The following is a 23,167-nucleotide window of genomic DNA, read 5'->3' as shown; positions in this document are numbered from 1 at the left end:
TGCAGTGAGCAGGAACTATTTCTTTTAAAATTTTAAAAAATCAACTTAATTTTAAAGAAAAAAAATACTTTAAAGCCTTCCTAGTTACTTTCTTTTTCTCTCTTAAAAGTGAAACTTTATCTTCACATCCTAGTAAAACTGTACAAAGTGGAAAAAAAAAGAATTAATGTCAAGTGACAGACTGTAGCTTACTTATTATATGGAACCAATAGATAATGCTGCCCCTGACATAAACAACTATAAATTAGATTATCTTTTTTAAAAACAATCACTTTGGGCTTTTGGTTTGCTTTTTGGCTATCTACAATAGACGTATGTGCAAAACATCTAATGAAAATACTTTCTACTTTTGGTAATGAGATGGGTTTCCCTTTACAAATGAGGGAGATGCTATCCCTGAAAAGTGAAGCAATCCATGAAATAAAGATATAAGAAGTATCTAAGTGGAACCTAGTAAAATTAGACTAGGAAAAACAAAATGATAATGTCGTTTAGAGGTATAAGGCAAACAGATCTAATCACAAAGGCATTTTTCTGTTATTGCTTGGGTGTCCCACATATAAGTTGTAAATCTGAAACCGGAAACTTGAAATCATTAAGGTCACATATTTAGAACATCATATTCAATTAGGTCAGAAAAGTGCAATTTCTGTCATCATGTCATAAAAAGATGTGTTTTTCTCTCAGATCTCTTATGAAGAAAAGCTCTCCATATTGTTATAGATAGGGACTGTTTTCAATCAGTTACAAGGAGCAATTCAATTACTCGATGGTTTAGTGCAGTAACTGACTCCAGACTAATTTAATTTCTTTAGGTCTCTAAAGATCAATTGATCTGATTTGTTCCATCCCCAAAGGCTGTTTAGGAAAAATTCAGACTTAAATACCTGGAAATGAAAACCGAAACCTTGACCAATTTCACACTACTTAAGTCCTCATACAAACTTTCAGCTAGTCACACAAGAGTGTGCTCTTGGCCCTCCGACCATTGAAAGCTACTTAACTTCATATATATGTAAGTGCTCCCCACATTACGATGCTTATTCAATAAGTGGAAAATGTGGCTGCATGCATTATCAAATCTGTCGTTCCAAAGGGCAGTCAGAATGGCACCATATCTCATGAGCACAAAGGCAACCAGAGGGCTATTTTTACCCCAGGAGTAGCTTATTTGGACTTAAAAGTAGACTTAGATGAGGTAAAAACTGATCAATCCAATGGTCATCTAATAAGATGAGGAACTTATAATTATTTTACTTTTTTTTTAAGTTTATAAAGTGCTTTCAAAAATATCTTGCTGGATTCACTTGATAACCCCCTGAAATGAATAGGATTCTTATCTCCATTTTCTAGATGAAGAAACAGACTCAGAGGTTACGTGACTTCTCTGGGACCACTCATCCAAGAGAAGGGAGAGCTGGGACTCTAATCCATGACTTTTGTCTCCTAATATGTCATACCTACCGTCTGTTTGGTCATACCCTGGTAGCTGGTATACCCAGAAACTATGCCACTGATATTTCAAATACCAACAACAGTAATCCATGGTGAAAATTTTGCAGCCAAACTTCCAGAGTAAAATAGACTAGGAAGAAAGACCTAGAGATCTACATCTGAAATCAGCCAATGAAAATATTCAGGATCACAAATGAATGCTGTTTGAGATAGTTCTGGAAGATGAACCCAAACACATGAAGATGGCACAGGGCTGGGCAATATGTTGTTCTGTCTGAATCCAAGCCAACTGGGCAGCAACTAACAACAATCCTCTGATCTAAAACAAGATGCAATGTGCACAATAAAAACACATCAATATTGCCCCACTGACTCCATGTCTTCATTTGTAATTGACATGACTAAAACTGAGAAAATGTTCACTTACTATAATGCCACCTGCATCAAGCCAGTTCAGATCACCACCTCTGTCTGATATGACACAGGAAATGAAAAAGGCCTTGTCTAAAGGAACACAAGCTTTGTAAACAAATTCACTGCTGAGAATTCTTGCTGACTTTGCCTTACAGCTTGTTTGTCCTCCTCTGTTCCAACCCATTGGAGACTTACATACTTGTCCTCTTGCTGTATTTTGCACTGGATTCTTAACCACAACCTCACATTTCTTTTCTGGTCTCTAGCACCGTCAACCATTTATCAAATATTTCCATCCTTCAATCTTCCTTTTCTATCCAAACCCCATATAGCTCCTTACCCAACATTCAGTCTCTCTTCCTGACTTCTCTATGTCCCCACTGCCAGTGTATTTGTCCCCAAGCCACAACCACCACCCTATACCCTGCCAGTTGGGTTAGGAAAGAATCTGACAAATGTTGCATGAATATTTTATACCTTAATTTGAGTCTGTAAGACAGATTGGGTAGAAATATTAAGGTTGTGGTAAAGATGTGGAAGAATCTTGGTAGGGAAATCATACAAAAGTGTGGAGCTAGCTGGTAGCCAGGGCACCTCACCTGTCAATGAAGACCCCGAGACACATAAAAGTAGAGAGAGCTACATATTGTGGTTAAGAAATACAGTCAAAACAAATAAACAAACAAAGAAATACAGTCAATTTGGTTGAAAACCTTCTGTTTGAAAGTATTTGGGGGGGGCGAGGGGGGGGAACTGGGTCTCAATATAGTCATCACTTATCACATAGATGGAGACCTGATGTGGTGCTGTGGGATAAAGCACCGAACTGCAAAGGCAGTTTCAACCACAAGGTCGGCGCCTCAAACTCATCAGCCACTCGGTGGAAACAGGGTCGCTATGAGTCAGCACTTAACAGTCATCATACAGGTGGTCCCACACTGTGTGCAACATTTCAATGAGTAACAAATGCAAGGTAAGTGGTAGGCACATGAATGTCACTTGTCTTCTTAAAAGTCCTAAGACATGATATCTTTTCTATTAAACAGACAAAGCCTATAGTCTGGTGTTTCAAACCCATTCAGCGATTCTGCAGAAAATGAGGCCTGTTGGACTACTTCCCTCTAGGTTACAGCAAAGGTAACCATATGGAGAAGTTCTCCTCGGTAACGCATATGGTCTCCATGAGGCGGGGGCTGACTCAACTGCAGCTAACAACAACCCTATAGATCAAATCATGTGACTTTGAATCAAATCACATTTCCTTTTTTCAAAATTGCAAACGAAGTTCAAAATAGCAAACACCTCCATGTCAGAAGGCAAGAGGCTACCAGGATTTCATTTTTCTGCAGATTACTACTCTTCCAGAGAGGATGTTTCATCGTACCATCAAGAGGCTAAGTCTTTGATAACGACAAAGACCTGTTTTTTTATTTTTTGTTCTCGTTGTTGTTTTACAGTTGAATAAATGTCCTGAGCAAATAAACCATTTTACAAAACCATCTCAGAAAAAGAGCACACACAGATCCATTTGCAGCTATAGCTGTCAGGACTTAAGTAGTTGCCTATCTATAGGGTTTATATCTGGAAGGGACGGAAGGAAGAGAATTGGAGAATATATGCAGTGACGTTATGGTTCCTTAAGAGCTGAGTGTCCTCACAAACTTTCTCTCCGCTTTATCTTATCTGGACCAAAAAAGTAAACAGAAAATTCTCTTTACCTCTCAATGTCAGTGAGTCTGGAGGAGTCCCGGAATCCTTTGGCAAAAGGGTTGCTATCTATTTTCAGCTTGGTAATCTGCAAAGAAGGGGTGACAAAATTATATCATTTCTGAGGTCAAAAGAGTTAAATCAGGAATAAAGAGTTTGTTCGTTTTTCCATAGCACACCCAAAATATCTGAAGGTCTCTTAGGGTCGTGAGAAGGGTCCAAAGTACTAGAGAAGTTCACAGGAAGGAGGGATCCGTGTGGTGGGAATGGTCAAGGAAGACCCCAGAGACAAGGAAGTATTTGAGAGGATAACCCTCATGCACAGGCTGTAGGGAAATAGTAACGGGGCCGCTCTGGGCATGAATAATGTGGCTGTGTATAAAGTCTTTAAAGCATCGTGCGAGGTTAGGGCTGGGCTGGGTGCTCTTGTGTTCATTCCTACTCATGGCAACCCTCTGTGCGCAGACTTGTTGTTGTTGGTAAGTGCCGTCGAGTTGGTTCCGACCCATAGCGACCCTGTATAGGGTTTCCAAGGAGCGGCTTGTGAGCTTGAACTGCCGACCTTGCAGTTTAAATGACTTTGCAGTCTGACTCATTAGCCCACAGCGCCACACCAGGACTCCTTGGAAACCTATGGGGCAGTTATACTCTGTCCAATAGGATCACTGTGAGTCAGTGGATTAAAGGTTTTTGAAATTATGGTGTTTTAAAAGTAGATACACAGGCCTATCTTCTGAAGAACTCTAGGTAGGTTTGAACCACCAACCTTTCAGTAAGTAGTTGAGACTGTAACCAACCCAAGGACTCCTGCCTAAATGGGAGAAATGCCTAAAATGCTGGTACTGGTAGGCAATTGGGGAACAAAACCAAAACAATGCTTCATTCTGATTTGACAGTATGTTTTGTTAACACTATGGACACATATACATATCATAATAGATAAAAGGATAAAATGACCAATAGCCTAAAACCCAATACTATATTGATATAGATGCTACAAAGCTTTCAGAATATAAATTGATTCCTGTTCTTGTTTCTAATCAAATAAATTAGAATCAAACTAGTCCATATTCTATTTTCTTTACACACAATATCATCTGCAGGGTTGCCATGAGGCAGGATCAACTTCAAGGCAGTAGGTTTGGGGTTCTCCTGTGTTGTTTTTTTTGTTTGTTTGTTTGTTTGTTGTTGTTACATTTAAATGAAAATAAAATCTAATATGGAAAGAATCACAGTCTGAAGTATTACATGCCAGTGCTGTGGTATTCATATAGGATTAGCACTTGACTGTGAACCACTAGGTTGGCAGGTCAAACCCAGCGGCTGCTCCTGGGAAACCCTCTACAGGGTTGCTATGAGTCGCAACCTATCCAATGGCACTTAACAACAACACAACAATATTAACATAGAAGGATCCATTGAATCCTATGCACTGCTCTTTCAAATAAAAAATCATAAGGCTGAGAAGGAAAGAAATAAAACAATGATTAAGGATACTTCACATGTAAAATCCCTGAGTGTTAGAGCTGGAAGTAACCTGAGAGACCATTTAGCATACACTCCCTCCCATAGATGACAGGACTGGGGCAGGAAGAACAGCGTCAGTACCTACACATAGCTGGTTAGTAACTTGATTAGAACCAAAGAGACCTTTCATGAGAGTCATAGCTCATTAGTATCAAAATTGGTTTGTTGTTAAATGCCGTTGAGTCAGTTCCGACTCAAACAGGCTCTGTATAGAGTTTCCTAGAAGTGTCTGGTGAGTATGATCCATGGATCTTGAACCAAACCAACTTTGTTGTTTGTACTTATAGTATAGGATACAGAGACACACAAGTATCAAAATTAGAACCCATATTAATTAGAGAGAAACTCATACAAAATACTCTTAATTGAGGGGGAAAAGTTTTAGATTGAGGAATTTACTCTTACTTCATATTAAGGATTAAACAGAATCAGATTGTTCTCATTGTTGAGTGCCGTCGAGTCAGTTCCAACACATAGTGACCCTGTATAGGATTTTCCAAGGAGCAGCTGGTGAGCTTGAACCACTGACCTTGTGGTTCAAACCAACCTTGCAGTGCAGCTCATTAACCCACAGCACCACACCAGGACTCCATAATCAAATTGTTGTCGTTGTTGTTAAGTGCTGTCGAGTCGGTTCCGACCCATAGCGACCCTGTACAGAGTTTCCAAGGCTGTAAGGCTGTAAATCTTTACAGGAGCAGAAAGCCTCATCTTTCTCCTGCGGAGCAGCTGGTAGTTTCAAACTGCTGACGTTGCGGTTTGCAGCCCGATTCGTAACCACTATGCTACCAGAGCTCCTTAGATAGCTTGAAAAACTATTTTGCCAACAAGCAATCGGTGTATCTATAGTTCATTTTAAACCATTAATACCTCCAGAATTACTTTTTGAATTACAAAATAAAAGCACGAGATTTTTTTCATGTTCTCCTGATAAGTGAACTAACCAATGTACAACAAAGTTACAACACAATTATTTACCTCACCTAAAATAGAGTCTCTTGAGCAGCGCTTCTCCATCAATAACACTGGCTAGTTAGAAGATTAATGACCTGATAATATTAATTTTAAGGGCACTTGACACTGCCTCAGAAATACTAGTTTTTAGCCCATGAGCATTCACTCTAGAGTAAATAAAGAAAATAGCTAAGTTCCTTTTCACATTGGGAAATCTGTTCTCAATAGATCCCAGCATCTATGTTAATTATGCAGATAAAGAAACAGACAGAAGTCATCAAGGCTGCTTCTGGTACCATCAAAAGTTCAAAGAGAACCTTCTCTTACACATATCAGTCACGAATATCTGAAGGACAAACTCGGTTTTAGCCATTCATTCAGACTAGATTCAGTTTTGAAGGTCAATTTTCAAGATGACTGAAAATAACTTATTTGTTTGAAATCATATTCTGAAGCTCTGGTAGGTAATCAGCCATGTTCTAAGATTATAAACCTTAAAGACAGGAACTATATTTTTTTTCTATTGAAAAGTATTTTTCTGTCCAAATACTGTATTTCTAAAAGGCTCTTTAAAGCTCATGAACACATGCTGACAATATAATAATTTATTCAACAAATATTTGCTGAGAATTTATTACTCATCCAACACTGCGTTAGATGTTGGAGGGTACAAAGGTAACACATGGTCTTTGACTAAGTGAAATTTAAAACTCCAGGGACCTGGCAGAGAGATGCATAGCTAACTATAAACTTGAAGGGATATATGTGCCCCTAAAGATTTACACCCTCGGAAACCCTGTACAGGGTCGCTATGGGTCGGAACCGACTCGATGGCACTTAACAACAACAACAAAAGAGGGTGGAGTCCTGGTGTGGCACTGTGGGTTAATGTGCCAGACTGCATAGCCATTTGGACTGCTAGGTCAGCGGTTCAAGCTCACCAGCTGCTCCTCAGAAACACTATACAGAGTCACTGTGGGTTGGAACCAACCTGAGGGCACTTAACAACAACAACAACAAAGAAGGTGGGGAGTTCTGGTGTGGCACTCTGAGTTAATTCGCTAGACTGCAAGGTCAGTTTGAACCACAAGGTTTGACGTTCAAACTCACCAGTTGCTCCTTGCAAACCCTATACAGAATCGCTATGAGTCTGAACTGACTCAACGGCACTTAACAACAACAACAACAACAACAAAGAGGGTAGTATCACATCCACAGAAGAGTTAGTATCAGTAAGAGTTATGTAGTCAAATCCAGATGATTTTATACTGAAACGGCAGGAGGACAGTAAAGGTAAGCCTTCTTACATAGCACATTTATAAAATGGAAAAGTGAAAGGCTTTGCCAATGGATAACATGTTCTAGAGACAAAGGCAGACCATTTATCTGATGAAAAAAGTCTTGAAGAAGTTCTTTTGAATCGATCCCTCTAAAATATGTCAGACTTCATGTCTTTACAAGTAAGAAGGAAATAAAGTATTATCTATTCATCATAAAAGTTAAAGAAGGACTCCAAAAAGGTAAAGATAATTGTCTGAAATGTGATGATTGTTTTGCTATCTTAAATCCTCCAGTGTTCTATTACAATAGAGAAAACAATTCTCCAATGTGTGTTACTGATCCAATGTATCACCACAGCTAATGTTACTGCCACTAACTTAGGACACGGAAGTGAAATGTGTTCAACATAAGTTTTCAGATTTCTTTGAAATTTTCTCTCATTATTGCAATTATCAATTTCTAATCTTTTTCGTCTATTTTTCAAATTTTTCAGGAGCAGCAATGTTAATTTATTTTTTTCCTTTTCAGAAAGTGAATTGTATTCAACATGAGTTTTAGATTTCTATGGAATTTTCTTTCATTATTAGAATGATTGATTCCTAATCTTTGTAGTCTGTTTTTCTTTTCATTTTGTTATAGTTTCAAGTTACAGAAAACCTACAAGAATAATACAAGGTGCTTTCGAATCTTCAAATTCACCAATTGGTTGCACCAAGGATTTAATTATAATTCATGAATAAGAAAAATATCTCAAAACAACAACCAGGAATTTGCTTTCTCTAGCTCTGGTATCACAGTGGTTACGGGCTGCTAACCTCAAGGTCAGCAGTTCAAAACTATGAGTGGTATCGTACCTGCCATAGGAGAAAGAGGAGACTTTCAGATTTACAGCCTCGGAAACTCTACACAGGGTTGCTATAATTTGGAACCGACTCTATAGCACACCACTACCACCACTACCACTACAGAAATGGTAACATACCTGACTACTAACCAAAATGTTCCATTCTACCTAGAGATACCTCAGAAGAAATGCCTGGCGATCTACTTTCAAAAAAGTCAGTCACCATCCTGGATGTGGTGCTGTAGGATCAGCGTTGAACCGCAAGGCCAATTTGAACTCAGTTCAAATCCACCAACTGGACCTTGGAAACCCTATACAGGGTTGCTATGAGTCGGAACCAGTTCAACAGCACTAAACAACAACAACAATGCAATTTTAGCAACAATAAATCCATTCAGCATTTGTGGGATTTTTTTTTTCCCCTTCTGATTTCCAAAAAACAGTTCTTTCCATTGGAATTAAGCAAAGTGACTCATAAACCAAAACAAAAAAGCAAATGAGTTGTGGTTAAGTCTATTCCAACTCATTGTGACCCCACATGTGTCAGAGTATAACTGTGCTCTATAGGGCTTTGTTGTCATTAAGGGCCGTCAAGTGGGTTCCGACTCATAGTGATCCTGTATATAGTTTCCGAGAAGCAGCTGGTGGGTTTGAACCACTAACCCTGTGGTTCAAACTGAACTTGTGGTCCAGTGCTTTATCCCACAGGAGTACACCAGAACTCCCCCAAATTGTATAAGGGCTTTGGACTAACACTGAAATTCTGAGCAGATTTTAGAAATATTCATTAGCAGCACAGAAACTGTGGGTCAGACTTCTTAGTGATCCCATACTGCCAACTAACAGCGCTAAACTCTTAAGTATATTGGGTGCCCACAGTGAACACCCCAGAAACACTGGTTAAGCTATAACTCAAGAACAAATGGTCAGAAATAGGATTAGACCTTTTTAACAGTTAACTAACTGAAACTCTTCTTGAATTTACACAGAACATTTTATTTTATTGTTTAAGATAAAGAGAATTTTTATACAACAAAATTTTAACATTCTAGATCACTGTGTTTTTAAAAGATCAGTCATAGGTTTACTGCAGATATTTCAGTAAGAACCAGTAGCAATCATTCTTCATAGAGAGCAAATACCAATGCAATGAAGCATTAGTACTCTGAAACCCAAAGTCAGTGACTGTCCAATTCTTCTCAGAGTACTTGGAAAAGTTGTCTTAAATGGCTACCTATATCAAAACCATTTACAGAGGGAAGGCTGTTACTGCCAGTAACGAGTGGATGGAGTGATATAAAGTGATGAAGTCAGACAAAATGCAGATACTTTCATTTCAGGGTTTTCTGTATTCAAAATCTGTCCATTTCCTGGACAAGTCTCATGAAAACATGGAAGATTTTCAATGATTTCCTTACATATGTTTTCTTTAAGCAGGTACCAAAATCTATTAACATTGTTTCATCTGTGTTTGTTATATCGATTGTAATTAATTTAAAAAAATTCAATAATTAGCTGAAGTTTATTAACTACATTCACCTTGTAAATTACTGTATAAAACTTGTTGACTTTAGAAAGATGTAAATGTACATAAATTGTTGCTGTTGTTAAGTACCATGGAGACAGTTCCCACTCAGTTGTGCCAAAGGGCAAGGCAACCTTTTTTCCAAGACCCTATACAGGGTTTCCAAGGTGCGGCTGATGAGTTTGAACTGCAGACCTTGAGGTTCAAACCAATCTTGAAGTCTAGTGCTTATCCTATGGTGGCACTATGCCAGAACGCCATACATAAATAGGGTGTCAATAAGATAGCATTGATATATACTGAAATATGAACTGTATAAAAATGTACTGGTAATTGCATATGGAGTGTATCTGTTTATCTGGAAGTATTGTCCAAACAAATTAAGTACTGTTGATGCAAAAAAAGGAACCAGTAACAATACAGAAAAAAACCATTTCTGAGAATAAGTTTTACACCCCTTTATGAAATCAGTATAACTGAAAAAAATATGCACAATTGAGAACCGATGAAAGAACGAGCATTCTACACAGTGATTTCAGCTGATCATTTGTTTCATTATTCCCTCCATAGGATGCCTGAAGCTCTAAAAGTAATACTAAAAGAAGTATCAAAAATAATCAACTACTAAACATCAGATGAAGAAGAACACATGTAAAACCAAAGGTATGGCCTCTTTGTAACTAAAAACTGAATGTAAAAAGCAATAACATGTTTCACCTTCTTGTGAAAAAGCTTTAACAGGGAAGAGCAACATGTGTCAATGAAATCCTGTAAGTTAATGTGTAACTGGTGTTGTTAAGTGCCATTGAGTCCATGTTGACTCATAGTGATCCTATGTATTAAGAGTAGAACTGCCCCACAGAGTTTTCTAGGCTGCAGTCTTTATGGGAACAGATAGTCAGATCTTTCTCCAATGGAGCAACTGTTGTTGTTGTTGTTGTTGTTAGGTGCCATTGAGTTAGTACTGACTCATAGTTACCTTATGCACAGCAGAAGGAAACACTGCCGGATCCTGAGCCAACTTCACTACTGTTGCCACTCTTGAGTCCATCGATGCTGCCACTTGGCCAATATGTCTCGTTGGAGGTCTGCCTCTTTTTCTATGACCCTCCACCTTACCAAACATGATATCCTTCTCCAGCGACTGGTCCCTCCTAACAATATGTTCGAAGTATGAGAGTTGAAGTTTGGCCATCTTGGCCTCCAAGAAACACTCTGGCTGCACTTCTTCCAACACAGATCTGTTGGTTCTAAGGGCAGTCTTCCTTATTTACTGTCCAGCTTTCACATGCATATGAGGTTACTGAAAATACAATGGCTTGGGTCAGGTGCACCTTAGTCCTCAAGCTGACCTCTTTGCTCTTCAACACTTTAGAAAGGTCTTGTGCAGCAGATTTGCCTAATGCAATACGTCCTTTGATTTCTTGACTGCTGCTTCCATGAGTGTTGATAGTTGATCCAAGAAGAATGAAGTCCTTGACAGCTTCTGGGTTCAAATGACCAATGTTTCAGTCAGCAGCCAGAGTTCTACACATATCTAAATCACTGATAAGCTCAAGTCAAAATACACTTTTTTTTTTTTCTTTTTTCATGGTTGTTGCTAAGTGCCATTAAGTCTGTTCCAACTCATAGCAATCCTGTATAGGGTTTGCAAGTTGCTGCTGGGGGATTTGAACCACCCATCTTGTGACTAGCAGTCCAGTACTTATCCTACAGCACCAGGACTCTTTCCCCCCATTAATCATCTTAATAATATGATACATACATAATGTATCTCTTAGCCAGATATTTCACTCTTTCAACATTGCTATTTTCTCTGGATAAATGTATGTATAACTGGCGGGCATGCTTTGGTGTTGCCAGTTGTGCCAAAGAGCAAGGCGACCTTTTCCAGTGTCTATCACTCACCGTGATAACACTGGACTGAGAATCTCACTTGGATTCCCAGCCACAAGGCAAAATTGGCCCTCAGAGACCATTTCTCCAATTATCAGGCAAAGCGCTGTCCAAAGGCATTTAAAAATGAAAACTGACCTATACTTCAACTTTCCAGCAATGGTTTCCCTGCTCAAAAACAATACATGACCTTTAAATCTTAAATTATGAAATAGTTTGTTGAAAGTGTAATGTACTTAGCTTTTATCTAATAATATAAAGAGAAGCAATCATTCCCTTGCAAAAAGAAGAGAAAAACAGCAAAAAAGGTCCTCATTTTCATTGCTCATAAATATAAATCCCAGCATCCATAAATCAGAAGCTTTCTTCAAAACTGCTATTGGGAACTTGGATACAGCTTTTAACAGACATAAAAATAACAACCCTACACAAAGTTTAAGTGATCTGAAAGGGGTTCAAAATGAGAACCCTTAGATTTTCCTCCTCTCCTTTCCCTTCCCTCTTTGTACTGTGGGCATGAAGAAAATTCAAATGCTTATATTTACTGCATATTTACTTTGCTTATTTATTATATATTTGTTTTATGCTAGATATAAAAATAACAGTGTACAAACACAGTGTAGTGATGAATAAGGTGTAGATGTAGGGAGCTCTAGAAAGAGTTGTTTGTCCTTAAGTGCTGTGGAGTTGGTCCTGACTCTTTGCAAGCCTGTATAGGGTTTCCAAGGAGAGCCTGATGGGTTTATCCTGCAGGGTCATAGCTACACTCTACAAGGAGCAGGGGATAGCTTTAGAAATATTTAAGTTATTGTTGTACACTCTCGACTCAATTTCAACTCATAGCAACTATGTATGATAGACTTTCCAAGGCTATAATCTCATAGGCTTTCTTCCTTACAGGAGGAAATGACCAGCTCTTCCTCCTAGAGAGCAGCTGATGGGTTCAAATTAGTTAGCAGCCAAAAGCGCTCTTTAGGAAAAAGAAAAGTTAGCAAAACAAAATTTAAAACACCTGTTACTGCCCAGTTTGATTCTGACTCATCAAAAGTATCCAACTACCCTCTAGTGAATTTCAACTCAGGACAGAACGGAACTGCTCCAGAGTTTCCAAGGCTGTAAAACTTTATGGAAGCAGATTGCCACATCTTTCTCTCACAAAGTGGCTTATTGGTTTGAACTAATAGCAGTTGAGTCCTTACACACTCTGCCACCAGGGCTCCTTATTAAGGGTATGTTGTGTGCCCTCGAGTTGGTTCTGGCACTTAGCAACCTTGTATGGGGTTTTTAAGAGCGACTGGTGGGTTTGAACTGCCGACATTGTGGTTACAAGTCCAGCATTTATTCTAGTGTCACGCCAGGGGGCTCAGTAATAAAAGGTATTATTGTTGCTGTTAAGTGCCTTCAAGTCAGTTCTGACTCATAGTAACCCTGTATAGGGTTTCCAAAGAACAGTTGGTGGGTTTGAACCACTGATCTTGTGGTTAGCAGTTCAGTGCTTATCCTAGAGCACCATACCAGGACTCTCATAAAGGGTATAAAAATAATAAAATCCTAACTCCTAAACTGACTTATTCTTTATGTGCTTACTGAAAATCTGCTATATCAATTTTGATTGCTCTTGTAAGGTTTATAAAGTATTTGCAAAATTGATCTATTGGAATATCAAATCAAATATTTGGTTATTAACTGAATGTGGAGGGGATACTGAGATAGTTTTAAAAGTGTGTATTTAGAAATAAGAAGTCTTAGTGTGGTGCTGATGGATAAGTACTGGACTGCTAACCACAAGGTTGGTGGTTCAAACTCACCAGTTGCTTCTTGGAAACTCTATACAGGGTTATGAGTTGAAACTGACTCAACAGCACACAGAAACAACAACATATAGAAATAAACTCAGACACAGAAGAATCTATTGAAGCAGTTAAGTAATTTTGAATTTAGTCACTCCCATTATGGGTAATTAAGCAATAAAATGGCATATTAACCATATTAGTCTTTATACTTAATGATGCAGCAAAAGGTAGTTAGGCACTGGTGGATGGATTCTGAGCCCATTTACATTCTCAATCAGAGATAAACATTTTTAAGAGAAGCAATTTATATTAGAATGTCTGCTTATTAATATCTTAACAAATTATGGAAAATATTGAAAAGAATGGGTATTCCAGAACACTTAATTGTGTTTATGAGGAACCTGTATATAGACCAAGAGACAGTCATTCAAACAGAACAAAGGGATACTGAGTGGTTTAAAACTAGGAAGGTGTGCACCAGGGTTGTATCATTTCACCATACTTATTCAATCTGTATGATGATCAAATAATCCAAGAAACTGGATAATATGGGGAAAAAAAACAAAAACCTATGGCATCTGGATCGGAGGAAGATTCAGCCTGCAATATACAGATGGCACAACCTTGCTTGCTGGAAAGGAAGAGGACTCGACAGACTTACTAATAAAAATCAAAGTCTACAAAATTCAGTATGGATTGCACTCCAATGTAAAACCAAAACAAAAATCCTCACAACTGGATCAATAAATGGCATTATAATAAACAGAGAAAAGACTGAAGTTGTCAAAGATTTAATTTTGCTTGGATCCACAATCAATATTTATGGAAGTAACAGTCAAGAAATCAAACAACGTATTGAATTAGGCAAATGTACTGTAAAAATCTTCTATAAAGTGTTCAAGAAGAGCAAAGCTATCAGTTTGAGGATTAAGGTTCTCCTGACTCAAGTCACTGGTGTTTTCAACTGCTTCATATACATGTGAAAGTTGAAGAACGAATAAGGAAGACCATAGAAGAATCTATGCATTTGAATTACGGTACCTGTGAAGAATATTGAAAGAATCATGGACCGTCCATAGTATAAGAAAATCTATCTTGGACAAAGTACAGCCAGAACACTCTAGAATCAAGGATGGTGAGACTTTGTCTCTTATACTTTCGGCATATTTTCTGGAGGGACCAGTCCTTGGAGAAGGACATCATGCTTGATGATACAGTGGAGGATCCATGAAAAAGAGGAAGACTCCAATGAGATGGATTGTCACAGTGGCAGCAACAATGGGCTCAAACATGACAATGGTGAGGGTGAGGCAGGACCAGGCAGTACACAGGGTTGATATGAGTTGAACTGATTCAATGGCCCAACAACAACTGTCTATTCCAATTTAGTAACATTTTCAAATCTGTTTCAAACCTCTTAAAATTGTCAGTGGCATTTTTTTTTTTTTTTTTTTTGGCCTTTCTATCTATGGTGATGCCACTAAAAAGGAGAAAGTATGAACCAGAAGATCCAACTTAATGATGGTTCTGTTACCAGCTACAAAAACAGGTGTGTGACTGAACCACTCGGAAACTCTTCATCTAGAGATGAAGGTTCTTTGGGTCTCCTTCAGATGATAAGTGTCAGAATTACCCAAGATACTGAGAAAAACACCAAAGAATTTTTAAAACTTAAAAGCAGTAAATCCAAACTATGAAGTTTAATTGGATTCTAGCTCAGAAGAGGAAAAAATATTTACAAGACGTTGTTGATCCATCCTGGAAATTTATTAGGTGACATTATCCCTTTCTTGCTGCTACTGAGTCGATTCTAACTCATAGCAACCTTGTATAGGGTTTCTAAGGAGCAGCTAGCTGATGGGTTTGAACTGCTGACCTAGTAGCCAGTGCTGATCCTATAGTGTCACACCAGGAGTCCATCTCATAGGGACCCTGTATAGGGTTTCCAGGAGTCTAGATGTGGTGCTGTGGGATAAAGCAAGGTTGTTTTGAACCACAAGGTCCACGGTTCAAACTCACCAGCCTCTTCTTGGAAACCCTATACTGAGCTGCTCAACGGCACTTAACAACAACAACATAGGGTTTCCAAGGAGCGACTCCTGAATATGAACTGCAAACCTGGCATCTAGCTTAGAATGATTACTATTCTGTTATGCTCACTGTTGTGTAGTGTGAACACAGAAGGTAAGCAGCAGCAGTTCCTGAATAGTAAATGAGTATAAAGAGTTGAACTCCTCTGTGAAGAATGTTGCAGAGGACAGCAGAGTCAAAAGCTGAGAGGATGTAATGCTCTACTTTCTTGGGCACAGCAGGCAGCCATAATTGTAGTTCAGTGGTCAATAACACAGACTCTTAACTCTAACTGCTTAGGTTCATATCTATGATGGAAGCAGCCAGGCCATCATAGATAAGTTATGTAACTGTCCGCCTCAATTTTTCCCACTATAAAATCTATATAATCATAATATCATTATACGTTAAATAAGGCAATGCACTTCAAACGCTGCATTGCACACATGAGTATCCACACATTAACCACTCTTAGGATGCACAAGTCAACCTCCTATTCTAGTGTACCATAACCTGAGAGGCCCTGTCAACATTTAGTCAAGATTGCTCTATCACCTATTGATTGAATCTAGGGGATTGTACTTAGAAGCATCCTCTAATTTTGCTCTATGTAATTTTCACACACAAAAAAAACAAAAACCAATTTAACCATTCTTGGTAACACCAGAGCTACAAAGAATTCTGATAAAAACAATGAAGTTTTCACATGACAAGATTACATTTCATCCCCAAATATCAACAGGGTTTCTTGAATCCTTGTCTGATATTTACAGCATAAAAGGTATAAATCTGATTAGTATAAAATGAATGTTTTAGGAATCTTTTCTGAGTCCATGATATTCACATTCCATGTTTCTTCAAATAAATTAAATGGCATTGTTGGTTTCAATAACTCAACGTATCTTGTTTATTTCTATACGCCCTCCAGTGGTTCAACAGGTTTGTTGATCAAAAGAAAATGTATGGGTAAGTCTCTAGCAGCACTTGGCACTTTTAGATCTTTGAGTGAGTTGGACTTAATTTTGTGGATGAAGAAATGCATACATTTTAAATGATGATATACATATATAGGGAAAAAAGTAACTCACTATTATAAATTTGAGACCTTGGTGTTAATTAAAAGTACAGCGGTTTATTACCCTTAGGGGTGTTTACAATTATTTTACTAGAATTATGTCACCCATCATTACGGATGTATGAGTTACATAAAGTCTGGGTAGTTGACAAGAATATATGTGCATTTAATTTAGCAGGAAAACTGATTTTCTAAATTTCATGAAACTGCAAAGCTAAGAGTATATAGTTGTGTATGTTACAAGGCTCTACCAGGAGAAGGAAAAGAAATTGAGATTGAAGAAGGCAGACTGGGTCAGGGTGGGGTGATGTGAAGGAGTGCACAATGAACTATCCAGTTAGGCATGTAAAGATTCTATGGAAATCTAATACAGATTAAACTAAACTACAAGTACAGCTGCCTGCTTTGCCCAAAAACGTAGAGCCTTCCATCTTGAGCTATGTTCACTCCACACACTCTTAGAAGTCCTAGAGCTGCTACTGAATAGCTCTCTCCCAACTTCCATTTTGAGTATTGGGTTATCCCTTCTCTTCAAGGAAGTGTAAGGACCTCCTATATTTTTATTGTATACTCACCAGTTGATTCTGGTAGGCAGTGACTGCTGTGAAAACTGTCTCTGGAAAGATGAATGTTCTAAATTCTTCAGACTTCAGATTGAGCAAAGAAGCAGTGTGGTCTTTCTTCTTAATGATATGTACCCGAGGCTGGTACTTATGCATAGAGTTCAGAATGATCTACAACAAAAAATGGGAAGTAGTGGATTTGAAACGCTTACATGTCACTACTAAACAAGCCAAAAATGAGACTAAGAAAGAACCACAAATCTAATTTCAAATTCAATTATAAGATGACAATCTACTTTTTCTCTTCCTACAGCTGGTTATTTTCACAAGATACTATAGAGTCATGGATATGAGATGCAATTTATCAAAACAACTACAAATAATACAGCTTGGTTCAACCATCATTTTCAACATGGTGGAAGGGAAAAAATAATCTCCTCCAGAGGATATGTTTAAAATATTTGTTTAATCAACTCTTTGAAAAATTAAAAAAAAAAAAAATTGTTTAGTTAGTTAGACCAAAAGATGAATATCTAAATTTTCTAACTTGAGTTACATATTCTAGGAGGCAGGTTTTTGCTTATGGGGGATAAAGAATAACCTCACTTAGAATGGTTATTTGCCCTGGCAGGGCTGTAACATTTGTTAAGCACATTGTTGTTGTTGTTAAGTGCCATCGAGTCGATTCCGACCCATAGCAACCCTGTATAGGGTTTCCAAGGAGCAGCTGGTGACCTTGAACCACCAACCTTGCATTTCAAAGTGACTTTGAAGTCTGATGCATTAGCCCACAGCCCCACACCAGATAGCAACAGTTAAAACCCAAACAAGCCAAGAAACAATCGCGGCCAAGGTGTTTGTGATTAATAGTGACCCAGGTGCCACAGAGCAGAACTGGCTTCACAGGATGTTCAGTGGATGTGACCTTTTGGAAACAGATTGTCAGGACTTTCTTCCAAAGCCCCTCTGGGTGGGTTTGAACTGCCAACCTTTTGGTTAGCAATTTAACATTTGCATTACTCAGGGACTCCAGCAAATAATAAACACTCAGAAAATGTGAACTTCATTGTTAAAATGATGATGATCATTATTTATGACTGATTCATTAGTGGCCATTCATTCGTAACTCTAGTTATAAAGCTCAACCTGATTAACAGTCATGGTCATCTTCAATTCTGTTGCTAATAAAACTTTTTAAGTATTTAGAAATCAAAAATAAACATATCCTGCTTAACAAGGCAGATGCTTTTGTTGTTGTTGTTAAGTGCTGTTGAGTTGGTTCTGACTCATAGCGACCCCATATAGGGCTTCCGAGGAGTGGCTGGTTGAGTTTGAACCTGCTGACCTTGTGGTTCAAACTGATCTGGCAGTTGAGTGCTTATCCTACAGCACCACAACAAGGCAACTTGAGAGTAGTATTTTTCATATATCATTGAAAGGAAATACGATTATTTGCCATTATGAAATCCAAGCATCAAAATTCATTTTCAAGTAAAGGCCTTTCCACATTTTCATTCTGCCACCCAGACAGCTACATACATCTTTTCTAGAATAATGAGGTTCACATTTTATGGTGTTCACTCAAAGAACCTAGCAGAGAGTGTTTCCATAGGGAGGCATGTTTAATAAACACCTGTGGCAGGAATGATTCTATTGAATGTTTGCTGTTGCCTCTAAGAAAGTAACTGTTCTCTCCTTTGCTTTCTCACCACACGTTGGTTGTGTGGGTTTTGTGTTTCTGCCTATTGAGTTAAGACTGGTCACTGTGGAGTAACTGAAATATTATTAGTGTCTCTCTGCACTAAGATAGAAGCCAATTTAAGGTTCCAGGGCATTCACTGGAATTGCATTTTACAGAAGCTACCTTTTAGTGAACTCTAACACAGGAATGCCTGAAATAATGAAGATGAGCACTTCAAGTGATTGCAATAAACTTTAAAAGATAATTTGATAATGTTATTATTCCAAGGAGCATAAGAAATGTACACTCAGTTATAAACTTGAAGTGACAAAAGCAAACATTTACCTCTTAAGATTGATTTAAGAAAAAAACTTCAATACTTTTTATATAGTTTACTGAGAAGATAAGACTTTTCAAATCTCTCTTTTTCACACACACACACACCAAAATAGGGAGTGAGACTTTAAATAAACCCTATCCCTTCAACAACCCTCAAGATAAATTTCCTTAGAAAATGGTCATTGGCAGAGCTACAGGGAGACTCAGTCTCAGATGTTATCTAGTCTCCTGACTCTGCTCGAGTCCTCACAGGGCGAAGGAACAAAGAAATGTGGGTTCTGCTTCATTTAAGAAATTCATTTCTGAAATAAGAAACGTGCCTGCTACAAAACTAAAACTGCATCTTTACAATGTACTGCTCCAGGACTGATTAAAATAAACAGACAAAAAAGCAGAGAATTTAAAACTCTTTCCAGGTACTTTTCCAAACACACTAATTCTGGTGACAAAGGAATATATTCAATCATAAAAGTTTTCAGCAAAAAACAGACAGGAAACAAAGACTAAACAATTTGCTAAAATCTAGTCTTGGCACCATCAGACTGTACCCATGCTCCTGAAATCCAATTGAGTACTATTCCCACCCCTGAAACTGATTCTAAAAGAAAAACATTTCAATTCTGGATAGGTGAGTTCAAAATAAACTCAAATCTTTCTAGAATGACCCTACTGATTCCTTTAAATTTTTCACAAATAGATGATGCTAGAATTATACAAGAATTCCTTTTCTTCCTTCAAAAAATTCACTAGAATTCAAGAAATTTTAATATGAAAAACATTAAGAATAATCACTGGCCTAAAACACCACTCTGATACTTCATAAATTTTAACCTGAAAAAAAAAATCTGTCAATGGAAATACCTTTTGAAATAAATAAAAATCATGCCAAAATCCTCGAGAGAATGATTGTCTTTTCCAATACATAAAATAGCAGATACCTACTAACTTACTTCTAAAACCACAAAAGTTCTACCAGAAGAGTTGTGAGTAACGTGACTACCCTGATAAACAAGGTCCCCTGTGAGAATGGATGGTGGTCAGGCCTGACGTGATTTATTTGGTTCCAGCTTCAATTATTCAACCATTTGAAATCATATCTAGAACTCTCAGATGTATTACCTACTTATTACCATCTTTCTTGAGAATGGTTTTGAGACACTTTTTCTAAGTTGCATGTTGTTGTTGTTGTTAAGTGCCATCGAGTCAGTTCCAACTCATAGTGACCTTGTATAGGGTTTCCGAGAAGTGACTGGTATGCTTGAACTGCCAACGTTACAGTTCAAACAGCTTTGCAGTCTGGCGCATTTACCCACAGCGTCACACCAGGACTCCTCTAAGTTGCATAGATCCAATAAAAATGAAAACATTAAGTGACAAGCGTCAGAATACAAGGAGTGCGAGAGAGGAGAATTATATCAGAATATCTAAGCCAAGAGAAGCAACTAGAAAATAGCCATGCACTTTCTGGCAATTCTGGTTGTTGTCGTTGTTGTGTGCCATGGAGTTGGTTCCGACCCATAGCGACCCTGTACAGGGTTTCCGAGGGTGTAAATCTTTACGGGAGCAGAAAGCCTCATCTTTCTCCCGTGGAACAGCTGGTAGTTTCGAACTGCTGACCTTGCGGTTCGCAGCCCGATTCATAACCACTAGTGGAGGCAAAAAAAGAAACAGTATTCCCCTCATCAAAAAAAGAAGCATGCTGTCTGGACGGGTCTGGTGAAAAAAGATGGGGATAAGATTCTTATGATTCAATAGTGAGTAATCGTTATCATAACTAATTGCGACTGTTACAACTGTAAAGGTAGAAGTTTTTGTAACTAAAATGGGGGAGTAGTTAATCTTACAGTTCAGAAACAGAGGACACTAGGACCACCAAGGGAGAAGAGCACAAGCAGTTGTGGGACCCTATCCAGAGAAGTAACGACACCAGAGATGAGGACATAGAGAGAGGGAGCAGCTGAGGACTCTTCACTCATGAAAAGAGAGGGACTAAGTGCTGGCGGCCAGGAAGCAGGCTTGCAGAATGTGCCCTTTAGTTGTTTAAATTCTTGTATATTCCTGAGTGGTTTTGTGTACATCCCTCCAAACAAAACAAAACAAAACAAAACAAAACAAAACAAAAACCCAGAGGGAATGGAAGCAAACACTGTTGAATGATGATGCACAGAGGAGATTGTAATCATTGCAATGAAACAATGAGAGTAAAACCAATGTTCTCCCATGTAAACTTTCACTCAATTCACAATAAAAACTTAAAAAACAAAAAACCAAGAAGCATGCACAATGAAAACATTTTGCATAGAAACAGTGGGAATAATTGTACAACATTGTGAACAAAACTACTGTCAATGAATTGTACACTTGAAAGGGCTAAGATGGAACATTTTATGTTATAGAGATTATAAAAAAATAAGAAATAAGAAAATTTGTCTAGAAGCTAGATCTAAAACAAGTTTGATGCAAATTTCCATGTGATAACATCACACACAATACTTTAATTAAGAATCTTATCAAATGTGCAAGATCCTGTGTCATTGGCTTTGGATTCCAATAACTGTTAGCAAAAGTTCATGCTTCTAATTTCTGTTTTCCAAACCTTGATGAACTCTTTATTGACACAAAATCAAATTGTTTTGTCTTGTTTTGAATTATAGGACTTCCTAATGTTTTAAATTCATGAGTATTTCCGCAAAGGGACTATATGTGCATAATGAACTTTCCCAATTTTTTTGGACATAAGTTTCTTTCAACCAACTGCGTTTCACATGACTGTATTCTATAGAAGACACAGTGGGAAAGCCTCATAGGAGGTCTTAGCCCATGTGTTATTTGATACACTGCTGACAGTGATTAAATGTTTTACCCAAGAGCAGGCTGTAGTAATCTCCAAAACGCAAACTCTCTTTTAATTGGTGTAGATGGTAAAGTCGTTCAGAAGTCTGAGGAAATCCATGGTAGTGAAGGTTCAGGACATTTTTTCAGAGGAACAGTACAAAGCCTCCCTGCAAATCCTGACAACACTCAAGATGCCCCTAAGAAACTCATGAACATTCTCACAGAATGACAAAGAGACAGAGATGGAGAGGGGAAGGAGGAAAGAAACCATGGGGGACCCTGTCCACTACCCAATGGGAACTTGCATAGTCCAGGATATGATACTTACATGGCCATGTTGGTCCAATTCATTGTTGGTGAGTTTTACTTTTTCAAAAGACACCATCTGCTTAAGTAGCTGCTCCCCCGTAAAAGGAGAATCTGGGTGCACATACAGCCTAAGGAAATCGTTAGAGAATTTTATTGAGACATTTGTAAAATATCTGTTCTTTGTAAATATAAAATGTTCTGGTTCTAGAGGGACACATAAACCTCATATAAGTGGTCAATTTTATTTGCCATACATATTTCAAATTTACTAATACAGCAAAGCTAAAACAACTCTAAAGCATTTCAAGGAGTTTCTTTGTGGACCAATGATCTATAAACAAATAAATGATTAAAATATCAATTTTCTATTATCTGATAAGCAAGTCATTTTTCATTAAAAAAAAAATTTCCCCCCATGTCTCTAGTAGCTGACTGCTACTAAGGAGCTATGGTGACTCTGTGGGATCCGCTTTGGACTGCTAAGTGCAAAGTTGGTAGTTCAAATCTACCAGCTGCTCTGTGGGAGCAAGATGAGGCTGTGTATTCCTGTAAAAGACTTACAGTCTCAGAAACCCTACATAGGGTTGATGTGAGTCAGAACTGACTTGGTGGCAGTGGATTTGGTTTTGTCTGTCATTTTGTCAGCAATTGCACATTTTAGTCAAATACAAAAGGTCATTAGTTATAGACTAATTTGCACTGCTAACAAGCAACATAGACAAAAAGAATTTAAAAGAGAACACAATTTTATTAGATAATCAAAAAACACAAAGGTGACTGTGGAAAGTTTGTGTTCTTTATAAATACCAGAGTAATTTTAATATCTTGACCTAGGAACTTTTTATAGTCTACAGATCAGAGTTCAGAGCTTGTTGCTCCGCTGTGTACGTTGGTGGTGG

The 23,167-nt window shown here is 38.0% G+C and overlaps 1 protein-coding gene across 1 annotated transcript in view; it reads right to left on the bottom strand.

Moving 5' to 3' along the window:
• The window catches only part of TBX20 (T-box 20), a 66,259-nt gene that overhangs the window by 33,437 nt on the left and 9,655 nt on the right, over positions 1 to 23,167 (bottom strand). Inside the window, exons 4-6 of the mRNA XM_006832138.1 lie at positions 22,288 to 22,396; positions 17,117 to 17,275; positions 3,588 to 3,664 (exon numbers count right to left, since the gene is read on the bottom strand). Of these exons, the coding sequence (XP_006832201.1) occupies positions 3,588 to 3,664; positions 17,117 to 17,275; positions 22,288 to 22,396 (345 nt within the window). The remainder of the gene's footprint in view (positions 1 to 3,587; positions 3,665 to 17,116; positions 17,276 to 22,287; positions 22,397 to 23,167) is intronic.

This window comes from Chrysochloris asiatica, unplaced genomic scaffold (assembly GCF_000296735.1).
Source record: "Chrysochloris asiatica unplaced genomic scaffold, ChrAsi1.0 scaffold00006, whole genome shotgun sequence".
Classification (NCBI taxonomy): domain Eukaryota; kingdom Metazoa; phylum Chordata; class Mammalia; order Afrosoricida; family Chrysochloridae; genus Chrysochloris; species Chrysochloris asiatica.
The sequence above is the reverse complement of the archived record's forward strand: the minus strand, read 5'-3'. Positions and strand labels throughout refer to the sequence as shown.